The sequence below is a fragment of the Fonsecaea erecta genome (assembly GCF_001651985.1).
Source record: "Fonsecaea erecta strain CBS 125763 chromosome Unknown Scaff3, whole genome shotgun sequence".
Taxonomy (NCBI): Eukaryota; Fungi; Ascomycota; class Eurotiomycetes; order Chaetothyriales; family Herpotrichiellaceae; genus Fonsecaea; species Fonsecaea erecta.
In genome coordinates, this window is record NW_017387246.1 from 362,354 (window position 1) to 376,733 (window position 14,380).

A 14,380-nucleotide genomic window follows, 5' to 3' on the forward strand; every position below is an offset into this window, starting at 1 on the left:
ATCTCTTTGTCCCAGGACAAACAGCCACAGGACAAACGGCCACTCGAGGCCTTCCTGGCCTCCAGGCACGGTGCCCTACCTCGTCACTGCTCACAGATATCACCCACCTTCGTTGTTAAAGGTATACTATCAGGTTAAATGTCGAGTAAGGACCAACCGGGAAGCATCCCTTGTGCCGTAGTCCGACAGTAAAGAAGGCGCTGATCCGGGCCCCGGTCCAGCAGTAGATGTGTCACAGGAACGTGGTTTGAACCCGGTACGGCTCGTGGATAAAGTCAGGTAATCGTACGTCCACAGCACAAGGGGACACGGGTCAGGTCTCGAACTGCGAAATTGTGTTTCGGTCAGTGCTTGTTGACAACGATCCCTCGGAGGGCTAAGGTTCGTCGTGTCCCCTGAAAGTGATCAGCATATCAACTTCTTCGTGTGCTCCTCCTCTATAACCATTTGCCTCAGCATGAACCCATAATTCGTCTACGGGAATCTTTTCTCCGCCCATGGCGGCTGAGGGAGCAGTTGGTGCTAGAGGCGGGAAGAGAAGTGGTGGACAAAGTCATGGTCGTCTCAGGGTTCGGACGGGAATGGGCACGAGCCAACGGGCAGGTGCAGAGGATTGCTTGCGAGGGAGAATTTGGCGGCCAGCCAGCTTCGACCCCGGACGAGGCACCATCTTATGCTCCACGATAGAGTCTCTCTAGGGGTGAGTCGCAGGGAAGGCCAACGGTAGACCCTATTCCGGGAGACTCAAAAATGGACCATACCCCCTGTGCCCCGTCATGCAGACATATCTCGGGACCGTCTCGGGCAAGGGCGACAGGAAAATCGAGTAGCCAGGTGTGTGGAAGGTGTCAGGAGGGTGATGGGAAGGTGAGTTCTCGAGGAGGTAAGAAATGAGCCGCCAAGCTATGACGTCGCTGGAGACACGGCAAGAAATAATTATCGGGCATATGGTGAAGCACGCGTTGGTAGATCAGCCCATCAGCCATCAGCGAGTCAACCTGGAGCTTGGGACGTGCCCGATGGAGCGGTCGCAGCTGCACGCAAGGTGACAGGCTGTGTGCATCCATTACTTTGGACGGACATGTTCGCCAGGAACTGCGGATTGCACGCCCTTCGCAGCTGCAGTCGAACAACCAGAGCTTGCATTCATCGTGCGCAGGCGACGAAGTTCGTCTCACGACGCTTTTCCTCGTCTTCCTCGTCGGCAGTCAGCAATGGCCCTGCTCCAACGGCACATCCCATTGCGGGGGTTGCCACTCAGCTTGACCATGTCGCACCCCGGTTCGAGATTGACCCGGACAATATCCAGATCCTCGACTCTCCAACCGCTTTCTACGACACCCTGAAGGTAGACACATAAGGCGCTTGTGGGAAAGCGGCCAGCTAAGGTGTGCTGCAGGCCAAGATAAAAGGAGCAAAACGACGGATATATCTTTCCACATTGTACATTGGCAAAACCGAGCACGAGCTCATCGAGACGCTCAAGGAAGCGTTGGTGAACAACCCGAACCTCGAGATCTCGATCCTAACCGATGCACTTCGAGGCACTCGGGAGGATCCCAATCCATCATGTGCCACTCTCCTCGCACCGTTGATCGTCCAATTCGGCGACCGGGTTCGGATCTCCATGTTTCACACGCCAAATTTGAATGGGTGGAAGAAGAAGTACATGCCCAAGCGGATAAACGAAGGATGGGGTTTGCAACACATGAAACTCTATGGCTTTGACGACGAAATCATGCTCTCAGGGTATGTGGCTCTTCGCTACAGTTTTTGCCATTATTCTAACTCAACCAGCGCGAATTTGTCTAATGACTACTTTACCAACCGTCTAGACCGTTACCACATTTTCTCCTCTAAAGAGCTCACGGATTTCTACGGCGCTATTCACGAAGCTGTTTGTGATCTGTCGTACCACCTCGTCCCCTCCGAGGAGCGTCCTGGCGGCTTCGAGCTGCTAAGCCCCCATGATCGAGGGTATCCCGATCCTTTGTGGCATACTAAGAGATTCAAAGCATACGCTAAAGAAACACTTGAACCATTAATCCACAAGAAGGCTAGACAAAAGATGTTTCCCGTCGAATTCACTCAGCAAAAGACATTTGTCTACCCGCTGGCTCAGTTCGATGTCCTCCTTGGACCCCCCAAGAATGTGGCTGTGCTCGACTATGAGTTTGCACAATACACCTCCACCGAGAAGCCTGCAATCACTAAACTGCTCACCAACCTGGCCGAGGATGATAGACTACACAAGTCGACGTGGATATTCACGGCCGGATATTTCAACATTGACCCAGACATCTGCAAACTCCTTATAGCTGCCGCCCCGGAGAGTCCGTCGGCACTGAAACCAGACATCAAAGCTTTCGAGAAGGTATGCACAGTGATCACCGCATCGCCGTGGGCCAACGGCTTCTACGGCAGCCCTGGAGTAAGCGGGATGCTACCAGCAGCGTATACCCTCCTTTCTCGACGCTTCCTGCGTACAGTCTATAATGCCGGCAAAGAAGACGTGATTCAGCTCAAGGAGTGGAGAAAAGGCACAGTCGGTGAACCCGGTGGAATGACCTACCACGCCAAGGGGCTATGGGTGACTCTCCCACCTCAACTGGGCGCTGAGGGACAAGCTGTCGAAGAGCCGGGACCGAGCATCACGGTGGTGGGGAGCAGCAACTACACGAAAAGGAGCTACAGCCTTGACCTGGAAATTGGAGCAATGATTCTCACCGGCGACGAAGGGCTCAAACGAAGACTCAAAGAAGAGACGGAAAATCTACAGAAAGATGCTACAGTCGCAACGCAGGACGATCTCGCCAAAATCGATCGGAGGGTAGGCTTGAAGGTGCGACTGGCACTTTGGCTGGTTGAAGCCCTGGGAGGTGCTCTATAAACGCTCATACTACGGAAGGGAGCTCTTCAAAGAACGGAAAGCGGGAGCAGAGTTTTCGGAGCGCCCGCGAACAGCTATACAGTGCAGTCAAAGAACCAAAAAGACCCTGGTATCCCACACAACTTGACGCGATGACTATACAACGTTGCCCCCACGTCTGAATATATCACACAGGAAAACTCTTCGGAAGACGGGACCGGATCGTTCCCCCTTGTACATTACATTTCCTCTCCTACACAGACCAGGCGGACTATTGAAACGAGCATCTGGATAGTAGGAAACCCGAAGCTGATAGAATCGAGTAGGAAGAGCTCATGTGAAAGAGCTATATGTGTAGAGTAGTATATAACATGTATGACCATAATGTGTTGTGTGGACTACCATGAAGATAAAGGGAATAAAGGGAGCATTCGACCTCGTTCTCAAAGGGGCAATGGAAGACTGTCAAAATTGATTATATCCATAGCGTTCCGCGCAAACGCACCAAGGCGCCTATGGTTGTGCAAAGTGGCGGATATGAGAGTAGTAAAACGTCCGCTCGACGAGGAGACCCCCATGACGCTCGCCATTCTAGATGTCCGACCTGTGTCAATCCAGGACCAACAAAGATTTTCAGAAATCTGCCTTGTGCGTAGTCTTGAAGCACAGATATCCCGATGTCGAGAGCCACAGGAAGAGCAATTGGCGAGACCTGCCCGCCGCAATACTCGATTGATCCACGACTCACCCACGTTGTGGTAGATCCGAACAGGGGCAAGGCGACTCGCTCCGAGACGGCAAAAGGCAATGCTTGGGGCGCGATCCATTGGTCATCCATAAGAAATCGATCGATTCGCAGAACATCTGTCAAAGTCCCCTCAAGTCATAGAGATGTGTCAAGCGAACTGAATATCTGCGCAATGTGAAGCTGTCCCGATCACAGGACTGCAGGTCGAGGGGAAGGAAAGACGGGCAAGCCGAAACCTGAGATGCAGCCAACCCTTTACTGAACGCTGGTGAGCTCATACAGAAGTCTTCGCATCCCCATGGTTGTGGATAACGGAGGGCTTCGAGATCCCTCCCTCGCAAGGTGACAATGGGATAGAAGGACGCAGCATGGGAGTTAGACGGTCTCCCATCTGCGGATGAGATGAAATCCCAGCTGTCTCTCACCGTAAGAAAGGCGATTCACGGACTTGCCACCCCATGGTATGCGAATTCCGTTCCATCGTCTGGGCACATGTGAATATGTGCACCTGGAAACGGGCTGTTGGAAAACATGGATCGAAAAAGTTAAAGATCAACACACGATCCTCGCGTCGCGTGCAGACAATGCCGCCAGCCTTTTTTTCTTTCCTTCTTTTCTTCGTTTTTCTTTGATTTTTCGTTGAAATTTTGAATGTGCGACTACGGTCAACGTGCTCCACCAATAAGCACAGGAACTCGTATGCAATCGAGATCTGCCGTCCAGCCACCTTGATATCGTTCATGCATTCTGCAGCACCAACGCAAAACTTACTGAGTTTCGGCAGAGAGAAAGGAATCGACCAGCGCATCTTGAAGGTGGAAGAAATTGCAATATAGCGGTGTATATACCGCCATCTTAGAGCAGGAAGCACTAGAAAACGGATGGTGTATGGGAACAGCCGCCGGGTGGGTTCGCTTATGGACTTACCAGACTACAGCTCCCCATATTCTGGACTAGGGGTTTGGAAGATCTCGAAAACCTACCGTAGAACGATCTGAATGGAAGTGCTTCAGGTTGGGCTTCCTGCCCCTTGTGACCGCCAATGCAATGCAGTATTAGCACGCATGAGAGACCAACACAGAAGGCGTGGAGCCACCGAAGAAGTGGAATCGTTGTGGTCGAAAAGTAGTGCAGCAGTGCTAAGAAGATTGGTTGCGCTGGCAAACATTCAGAGTATTGGTCGTAGTTATGGGGCAATCATTTTATAGAGCCGGACCGTGGCACAAGTAGTGGTGGAGAGTGGCTCTACGCAGTATATCGAATAACAAGCAGGGGAGGATTGCAACGTCAACACCTGTAGCAAAAGCCATGGGCGTCAAGCAGCCGGGGAATTCCTCGTCCTCATGCCAACAGATTGGGGGCAACCTCGTCGACAACGTGTCAGTCATACTCCAGACGAAGGCTTGTGTAGCCCAACTCCTCTTGAGGTGCCACGGTTGTCATGATGGCTGTCAGAGCAGACGCTTTGCTCAGTGGACCGGCTCTCAACGCGAACTTCATAGCCAAAGATTTTCAGGTCGAGATCGACGGCCTGGTGGAGTGACGCGGTCGGGGAGGGGCACCAGTCTCCAGAGCTGCAAGTTGTTGCTTCGGCCCGACGCTGGCCAATGCAGAGCGTTCGATAGTGTGACAGACCAATAATGGAAGCTTCAAAGCTTCGGGCGGCTGGATTTGCCTAGTGCAGGGCGACGACAACAACAACGGCATTGGCAACAGCCATGGCATTGTTGCAGGCTGGTCGATAACTGGATGCTCGTGGGACTTTGCCAATGGGTGGCGAATGTCATTTCTCCGTTGGCGCCAATCAGCTCTAGATGACTTGGCCTTCCTCCCGAGGCGCCAGCATCCAAACAGGCCTGGAGCCCTTCATCGGCAGTCGCCCAGCCCAAATCGAAGCGGAGGAAGAATGGAGAAACACTCTGCTGAGCTTATGCAGGTTTCTGCATCTCAAGTGCCCGCTGGCTGCATTAGACTGCTCCAACACAGGCACTGTAACAGCCCCAGAGTGCCACTGGAAGGGCCTTTGAAGGGGGTTGAAATTGCACTGCCTTTTCACCGACTTTTTGGTAAAATGGCCAGTATCGAATAGCAGTCGGATCTGTCTTTTGTTGGTCACTGATCGAGATACGGTGACTTGCTGGTCTGTGTAATTTACAGCACGGTCGATTGACACTGCATTGACGATGAATGCTCTGTCTGTCAAGAAATTGGGTCTCTTGTCCTGTCGATATCTTACCTATCAAACCACGTCTGGCTGAAACATCAGCAAGGCGTCTCAATGGTAATGCCGAAACCTCCAGGGTCAGTGCTTCGTGGTTATCCGAGATGACCCTGCGAGACCTCAAACCCAGCATCTGCCAATAGTTGCTTATCATTTCACGTGGTCATCCCCTGTTTTCTCTGGGACATCATTGGATCTATGTTTCGTAAGCTTAATGTCGCTTGGAGGACAAACTGCCGATCAGATAAACATGCCACTGTTGTTGGCAGGTTTTTGACAGCTCCAATCCGGGACAAGATTTGCTGGATAGAGCACCCAGAACTTGAATGCTTGGAAACCTTTGGAACTTGGTCGAAGCATAGGGATACACCTCCTTACTTGGATCCTTCTTGGGGCCGTCTAAGTGGGCCTTTGCGATGCGAATGGTTACAATCACATGACCTCAGCTCGTCGAGTGTGGCTGCAAGAATTGTACAAGGAGAGAGTACGAAGCACCTTGCGCCTCAGTTCTGCATTGTACGCCGAAGGACATTACAGAGAACAACGACATGTATGCCGGTGACAAGGCATGGGAAGGCATCCTGGTCTTAGAAAATGGTGGTTCATGGCCGGCGACGAACCTGTTACCATCAGTCCAGGATCCCGAGTTTTGCGGGGTAAGCTTCCACCATCCAAGGTCACTTGGGCTTTGAACGGGAGCTGCTAAGAGAACTCGTAAGGTTGACTCAGCCTGGAGAGCATCGAGCAGCAACCCTCAGGACCAAGTGAGAGATTTTCATCACTCTTCCCCTCAACCGTACAGGCCCATTAATTAGCTATCCTTGACGTGTCAGCTCCTGAAATCAATGCAGGGCTCCTGAAAATCGGAGGTCCGGTTTCGATGCGTTGCGTGAGGCAGCTGTCGCATTACCCTATCACAAAGGATAGTGCCACGGGACTCGGGAGCAACTGTTGTATGTACCCGGATATGTCGTCCATGACGTGGGTCAGTAGAGTCGAGTTATGGAGGCAAAATAAATTCTTCATGACAAAGGGGGATGGAAGCCTTCGGGAGCTCGTGCTCCCTCTGGACCCGAGATTCGTAATTAGAATACTCCATATTGTGTTCATTATTATTATTGTATGTACTGGCAAAGTGTCCTCTTTTTTTTGCCTCTGGCCCTATGGTCACTGGTCATGGTGGGAGTGTCCGCTACCGGGCGGCGGTCATTTTCTGGTCAGGGCTCTTGATGGCTGTGGCGTGACTATTGGTTGGAGGGAGACGAAGCCATGAACCGAAAGCGGGTAAGGAGGGAGTTCAAAAAGGGAGCGCTTCGTCTGGCTTGCACCTGATCTGTAGTGTCTGGGGACCTGCCGCTGGGTCTGGATGACTTGGGAGGACGTGGAGAGCGTCAGGGTGGGTGAGACAAAAAAAGAGAGGGCAGTGGGTGGCGGCATTGCTTCGTCAAGCCTTCAAACCTTCAAGCGTAGAGATGAGCACGAGGACAGGCAGAGAAGGCCATCGACAGTCCAGCGAGGGCCAGAAGAAAAACGGGTCACGCGCTAGCAGGAAATTGCGAGGTGTTGCTGGTGCAGAAGCCGCCAGTGCCGAAGTGGACTAGCCCCTGCACCCGTCTTTCCAGCAGTGGGCCACCCTCACAGGCGCAGGCACAATGGCAGGCTCCCCACCCGGCCGGGCGTGATTCGTCCTTGGCTGGCCCTGCAGTTGCCGGCCGGTTCCATTGACTTCGCCAGCGTCATTTGTTGGGGCAGGCACTGGTGGGCAGTTTTCGCCGTTGCCCGTAGCTCGTAGCCCGTAGCCCTCATGCCGCCTGTTCAAAGTTAGGCTGTGAGGGCGCTCCGTAAGAGTGGTGTGCCCACTGCTCGGCTGGCCCCAGAATGCACCATTCCCAGGCACCGGACATGGCCAAGCTGTAGGAGCCACCCGTCACCGCCAACTCGACCGCCGCACCTGTGGACTTCTGCTTCATAACCATAACTCAGCCATCTTCGTCTCACTGTTTACCTTTGCCCCTACAACCTCGACCTCCAGATCGACCACCCTGCAATGTGAAATCGAAAGCCCTCACGAGTGTTCGTTCTTCTCTCCCTGTCACCTACAACTCAACACCTGGCCGTGTCTCTCCTTCTCACCCTTCCGTCTCGAAGACGTTCCTTCTCTGCTCGCCAGCATTCATCGCTGTCGCCCGGCGACCTCTCACCCCCGCCGGTCCTCGACTCCCCACCACGCCTAGCATTGAGCTCGAACCACCCCCATCACAACTGTATCTATAATCCTGCTATACCGTTGAGTTGCTCCTCGATCTGCCTGGGATATTAGGGCTATTTGAGCATCCAATCTGTCGAGTCTCGCCTTCCCTTCGCATTCGGCTTAGTTGGTGCATCATTGTTGCGGGTGTCAACTGGGTCAAAGTCAGGTGAAGTCACGCTCAACCCACACCACAATAAACTTCAGACAAAGGGGTGCAGCTTCGCTTTGAGTCAAGACTGCAGCATCCCGAGTTCATTCTCTCATCATTCTCTTCTTCCTGATCCGGTCACCAGCGTCCTACGTGGCGACAAAACCCTGTGGCTGCCTGTCGACAGGCATCTGAACTCGACAAGTCGTGACACAGCTACACCCTCAACCACCTGGGACCAGCTCCACCAACTCACTATTCTCTCTGTCAAATCTCTACTACTTCTTCGACTATCAGTCTCCTCTACTTCTTCACTCGCATTCTTTGGCTCTTCTGCCGGAACCAGTCCCACAACTTCTCTCGACCATGACACAATAAACTGACGCTCTTTACGCCACTGCTCGTTCGACTGCACAACGAGCCCAGCAGGCTCTGCGTCAGCGATCAGCTTTTCCTTTTGTTTTACGTTACGACCTATATATCACCTCTATGAGCCTCTGACCTTACACGAACGACAAGGAGTTCCGCGGTGTCCTTCTCGACTGGGCGTTTTCTACACATGATAAGGGGGAGATTGAAGATTGAAGATTGAAGCTACAAGGCGGATCTATGCTTGGTGTCCGGGTTCCAGTTCCTATACTCGACGTTTCCTCCTGAGCGTATCTGCTCCTCCACACTGCGTCTGCATTGCAATTCCGTTCCTGTCTATACTGTTGTACAAAGTCCTCCCGGATCATATTACGCGTCGCTATTCAGCCAACAAAAGTTCCTGTCACTTCATTCCCAAAGGATAAGACTGCACAAAGCATCATCAGAGATATATCGGCTCACACCGTCCCTGACACCATCAATATGACGATGGAGTGCATGAAAAGTGAATTCCACAAGGACCAGCTTCTGGATGGCCGTTTCAAGACCATTGCTCCCCTCAATCATGGTTCCTTCGGCATGGTCTTCTTGGCCGAGGACATCCTGACCCGGCAGAACGTGGCCATCAAATGCTTGACCAAGCCTTCTGTTGCCGCCAAGTCTACCCAGGTGCCAACCACAGACGAAGGGACCGAAGAGCTTGCGTGTCATGCAATTCTAAAGCAGCACGACCATCTGGTGAACCTCGTGCACCACTTTGAGACTGACGCTCACACCTACCTGGTTCTGGAATACTGTTCTCAAGGTGACCTGTATGAGGCGATCCGCCTCAATCGGGGTCCTGTCCAGACCGAGCATGTCCGACGTTTCATGCTGCAGTTGATCAGTGCCGTACAACATATGCACGCCAACGGCCTCTTTCACCGAGACATCAAGCCTGAGAACATCTTTTTGACCCAAGATGGCTCCGTCAAACTGGGGGACTTCGGATTGGCGACCAGGAGCCTCTGGTCTTATGAGTCTTGCGTTGGAAGCGATCGCTACATGGCTCCAGAACAATATGATCCTGCTGGCACGGGCTACTCGCCGGCCAAGGCAGATATCTGGTCTATCGGCATCTGTTTGCTCAACGTCCTTTTCGCTAGGAATCCCTTTGTTACACCCACGGAATCGGACATCCTATTTGCCGACTATCGTCGAGACCGCCAGTCTCTGTTCGACATCTTTCCGAGCATGTCGCAGGATACCTTTGAGATCCTGTCTGTGGCCATGGCTTTGGACCCTGCCAAACGGGACCTGGAAGCTGTCAAGCAAGCTGTTCTCCGTGCCATTGCCTTTACCACCGAGGACGAATCCTTTGATGACTTTTTCTGTTCAGAAGAACGAGATGTTGTTCGGGCCAGTGCCAATCGCGAGCCTCTGCGGACCCCGTCAATTCAAAGCCCTCAGATGGATGGCGACTCCTTCCCTTGGGCTAAGGCTTTGCACGCCAGTCCTCTAAAGCAGCAGCTGGATTCTATCCCCGACTTATACGAAGAGGATCTCTTCGAGTCGGACAAGAGCCTCAAGCTTGGGGAGTCCTGGTACTCCGGCCATGGCACGACGCCTTCTCTGACCTCGATCTTCGACTCGGCCTATGGGTCTTTCAAATCCATGACGCTGCGACGGTCTGCTGCCCGCAACCCTCCTCAGCCAGACCCTGTACCTATCCCCAACTCGTTGCCAACGCGTGCCTCCCGACCTATTCCCACCATGTCGTCTGTCTTTGGAAAGAAGCAGAATGACACGGTGGCCAAAAGTTGGAGTGATATGTTCGAGGAAGATGAGGAGGAGTGGGAACGTGAGGCTGAGCTGAAGCTGCGACGTGAGCAGAATTCTCGAAGCTGGAGTCAAGATAGTCAAAAGCGTCTCCCAGTGCCTCCGGGAGTGCTCACCGAGTCCAAGAGCCGTTCCTCGAGCAACGCGCGTCGCAGCCGAACGCCCAAGCCGACATCACCGATCAAGGCGAGCCATGGGGCAAATGAGAACGACATTTTCGCATGGCGTGCACGCACCCCCCGACATTCACCCAAACAAAGTGCGGTGGATAAGTGGGCGGCGTTGGGTGACAAGAGACGGAACTACCAGACGGAATCAGACACGCAGACTTGGACTTTCAAGAAACGATCGATGACGACTGGATCACGCAGGAAGCCCACGACTGGGTTGGGACATGATCCACACCACCATCCAAATCCGTGGCATCGCCGCGACAGCCGACCCAAGGCTCGTCCAGCGTACCTGGATCAAGATTGGCGGCAACAGCGGGTGTCGGATTCACCCTCGACAGACGAGGATGAACTTGAGTGGGTTGGAGGTTGGCACAACTTCCATTTGTAATTCTTTGAGCATCACCTTCTTGTCAGCTTATTCGAACTTTGTGTGAACCGGGGGGCGGAGGCGAGTTACAATCCCAGCAAGGGGGACGAATCTTGTGTTTTTGTTTGGATGGTCAGGTGAAGACCACATTGCCATGCGTTTAAGAAAGGAAGAAGGAAAAAAATACTCCCACCACCCTCACTTTTGTCTTGATTGGAACCTTGACACTGATGACTTTACAAACATGGTCTTGTTTATTGACGAGGTGTCATGGAGTGTACCAACAGCAGCAAGAAATCAAAAATACCCGGACAAAGGCATTGGGGTAGCGGCGGCTACGAGTATGTTTTTTGTGTGTTTATTTAGCCATGGGAATTCCAACCCATAAAATCCGACAAGGACAGCATTATAGGATAGGGACAGAAAAAGCTCGGTGGGAGTGGTGTTGTTGCTGTTGAGGGTGAGGGAAACGGTTCACTATTCAGGTTTGAAGGAAGCCCTTTGAGGTGTTGCGACGGGGCGTGTGCGTGCTCTTTGAATTGCATCAATTCTCCTGGACTCGTGGGGATTTGTTTTACTTTGTTGGCTTGAAGAGATGGAGCTGGAGCTGGGAGCTGGGAGCAAGACTGAGCGCTTGTCGAGCGAGAAGTAGCTAGATTGATACTTTTGCCTAGACGGGCATTGACTGACCAGAGTCTACAAGAATGGAGAATTTCAACCCTCTCACCACCGTGTTGTGTTTATTTGATTGTGTTGTTGTGCTGGTACAAGTACAAGATAATAACACTCGGTACCTTCTCGCTCGGGTCGGTTAAGCCTAGCGTCCAGCAGGAACCCCCCAGAGTCCCCCCGAGCCCCCTCTCTGCCCCCAAGCGCCTGGCTCCCGGATATGGAAATCAGCCGTCAACAGTCTCCCCAGGCATCTCGGCTGGTGGATGCCCTGGGACGTTATGGCCGAGGCACAAGCTTCACTGGGCCGCCGTCTCCAACTCCAACTCCCCCAGATTCAGACTTACAGCCGAACAAGCTACAAAGTAACTGCGCCCTCCGCGTCTCCCATTGACTGTTTTCTTTTCTTCCTGATTTCGAGTAGTAGCCGAGGGTCTGGCAATTCCAACGAGCCTGAAAAAGCACCGAGTACATATTGATTGCTTCCTGCCTGCCATCCTCAATCTCACCGTCTGCCAATCTCTACTAGTTCCCCAACTGCGTACCGAGGACACCACCCACACCTTCCACGATGCCCGCCTCAGAGAACATTCCCCCTATTGTCGCTCCCTTTGTGTCGGAGCGAGCGAAGAGGCAGTTAGACTTGGTACTATTGCCCCTGCACTCTCTCTGTTCAGTTGACCAATTTCTAACCTCTTTCCCTCGCAGGTCGAGAAATTCGTCGAGGAAGAATGTATCCCCGCCGATGTCGTCTACTCGTCACAAATCGGCTCGGGTGATGCCCGCTGGCACGGCCACCCCTCTATTATGGATGACCTGAAGCAGAAAGCCCGTGCATTGGGCATCTGGAACATGTTCTTGCCCAAGAACCATTTCAAGGAGGGGCCTCAATTCACCAATGTCGAGTATGGGCTTATGGCCGAGCAGTTGGGAAAGAGCATTACAGCCAGCGAGGTGTGTTTCTCCATCCGGGGAGGAGGGGACGAACGAACGTCTTTCGCTTCCTGCGGCTCTGTCTGGGTCTTCTGTACTGACAAATGGCTTTTCCATGTAGGCGTGCAACTGCGCCGCTCCCGACACCGGCAACATGGAGGTCATTGCTCGCTATGGCTCTCCAGCCCAGAAGGAGAGATGGCTCAAGCCTCTCCTCGCAGGCGAGATCCGCTCAGGCTTCCTCATGACCGAACCCGATATCGCCTCCTCGGACGGCAGCAACATCAAGCTCCGTATTGAGCGCAAGGGTGACCACTACCTGCTCAACGGCTCAAAGTGGTGGTCGTCAGGCGCCGGCGATGACCGCTGCAAGATCTTCATCGTCATGGGCAAATCCGACCCCAACAACCCAGACAAGTACCGACAGCAGAGTATGCTATTGGTGCCTTCCGACACTCCGGGCATCAAGGTCCACCGCATGCTCTCGGTGTTCGGATACGATGATGCCCCTCACGGCCACGGCCACATCACGTTCGACAATGTGAAGGTACCCCTTGACGCGCTCATTCTAGGCGAGGGTAGAGGCAACGAGATCATGCAGGGCCGTCTAGGACCCGGCCGAATCCACCACGCCATGAGAGCTGTCGGTGCCGCTGAACGGGCCCTTGAATGGCTGATCAACCGGCTCAACGACGACAGGAAGATCCCCTTCGGCAAGCCTCTCCGCGAGCACGGCGTGCTGTTGGAGTGGGTCGCCAAAGCACGGATTGAGATTGACGCCTCGAGATTGATCGTGCTGAACGCTGCTGTCAAGATAGACCAGAAGGACGCCAAGTTTGCCCTCAAGGAAATCGCCGAGGCAAAGGTCAAGGTGCCACAAATGGCGCTCAAAGTCATTGACCGTGCGATCCAGGTGCACGGCGCCATGGGTGTCTGCCAGGACACGCCTTTGGCTCACATGTGGGCACATTTGAGGACGTTGAGAATAGCCGACGGACCAGATGAGGGTAAGTGACTCTTGTCCCAGACATCCAACCAACCTCCTTCACCCGGGTTGGCTTCGCTTTGCTCGTTTGCTAACTCTCCTGCCTCTCAGCTCATCTAAGCCAACTCGGCCGCCGCGAGAACAAGTCGCGCGCACAGGACATCCGAGCCCGTATTGCACGCCAACAGGCCAAGACCGAGGAGATCTTCCGATCCAAGGGTCTGAGCCGTAACGAGCTGGGCTCTGCCAAATTCAAGGCGAAGCTATAAATGAAAGGGAACGTCCCTTGTCATATCTTGTTTCCCTTTTTCTGTAGAGCGACGCAATTAGGTAGGCCAGTGAACGAGCGTATATGTCTGTCATCTCTCCCTATATATATTTATCCACTCGACGCGGAGGATAACGCACGAAATACCTAAAACGAGGCTGGCGTAGGCCGCCGCAGACGATGATGAGGGTGAACAAGCAAGTGGTGAAAGGGGGAGCATAGGAGGTAAAACTAGCTAGCTAGGCAAGCAGACATCGACAATCGATGCTAGTTACGTTCTTTGCACACCTCCAGGCATGCATGGAACGACAGAAAGAGACACCATTGGCCTTGGAAGATGAGAACTGGATAGGTAGGTAGCTGGCGGAGTAAATTCGACGGGAGGCAGAAATCAGGAGACGAACTCTTGGAAAAGCCATACAAGACAGACAGACCAGGATGACCCATCATGGTATGGGGTGGTCAAAGGATCATAATGGCATGGACAGAAATATGTCAGCCCAGCTAGCTAGCCATTCTAGCCCTGCCCTCGCATGCCTTGCCTTTCTCTCTTCTTTGTCG

General features: G+C 53.1%; 3 protein-coding genes across 3 annotated transcripts; all 3 read left to right on the top strand.

Moving 5' to 3' along the window:
• Positions 1–1,081: 1,081 nt before the first annotated feature.
• AYL99_03395 (hypothetical protein) lies at positions 1,082–2,890 on the top strand (the record flags this gene model as incomplete). Its single annotated transcript, XM_018834911.1, has 3 exons — positions 1,082–1,348; positions 1,400–1,749; positions 1,798–2,890. The coding sequence occupies 3 exons, from the start codon at positions 1,082–1,084 to the stop codon at positions 2,888–2,890; spliced, it is 1,710 nt and encodes a 569-aa protein (XP_018694561.1).
• Positions 2,891–9,089: 6,199 nt separating this feature from the next.
• On the top strand, positions 9,090–10,985 carry AYL99_03396 (hypothetical protein; the record flags this gene model as incomplete). The annotated part of the gene is made up of 1 exon (XM_018834912.1): positions 9,090–10,985. The coding sequence occupies one exon, from the start codon at positions 9,090–9,092 to the stop codon at positions 10,983–10,985; it is 1,896 nt and encodes a 631-aa protein (XP_018694562.1).
• Positions 10,986–12,204: 1,219 nt separating this feature from the next.
• On the top strand, positions 12,205–13,820 carry AYL99_03397 (hypothetical protein; the record flags this gene model as incomplete). Its single annotated transcript, XM_018834913.1, has 4 exons — positions 12,205–12,279; positions 12,342–12,587; positions 12,688–13,573; positions 13,663–13,820. The coding sequence occupies 4 exons, from the start codon at positions 12,205–12,207 to the stop codon at positions 13,818–13,820; spliced, it is 1,365 nt and encodes a 454-aa protein (XP_018694563.1).
• Between the last annotated feature and the right edge of the window lie 560 nt (positions 13,821–14,380).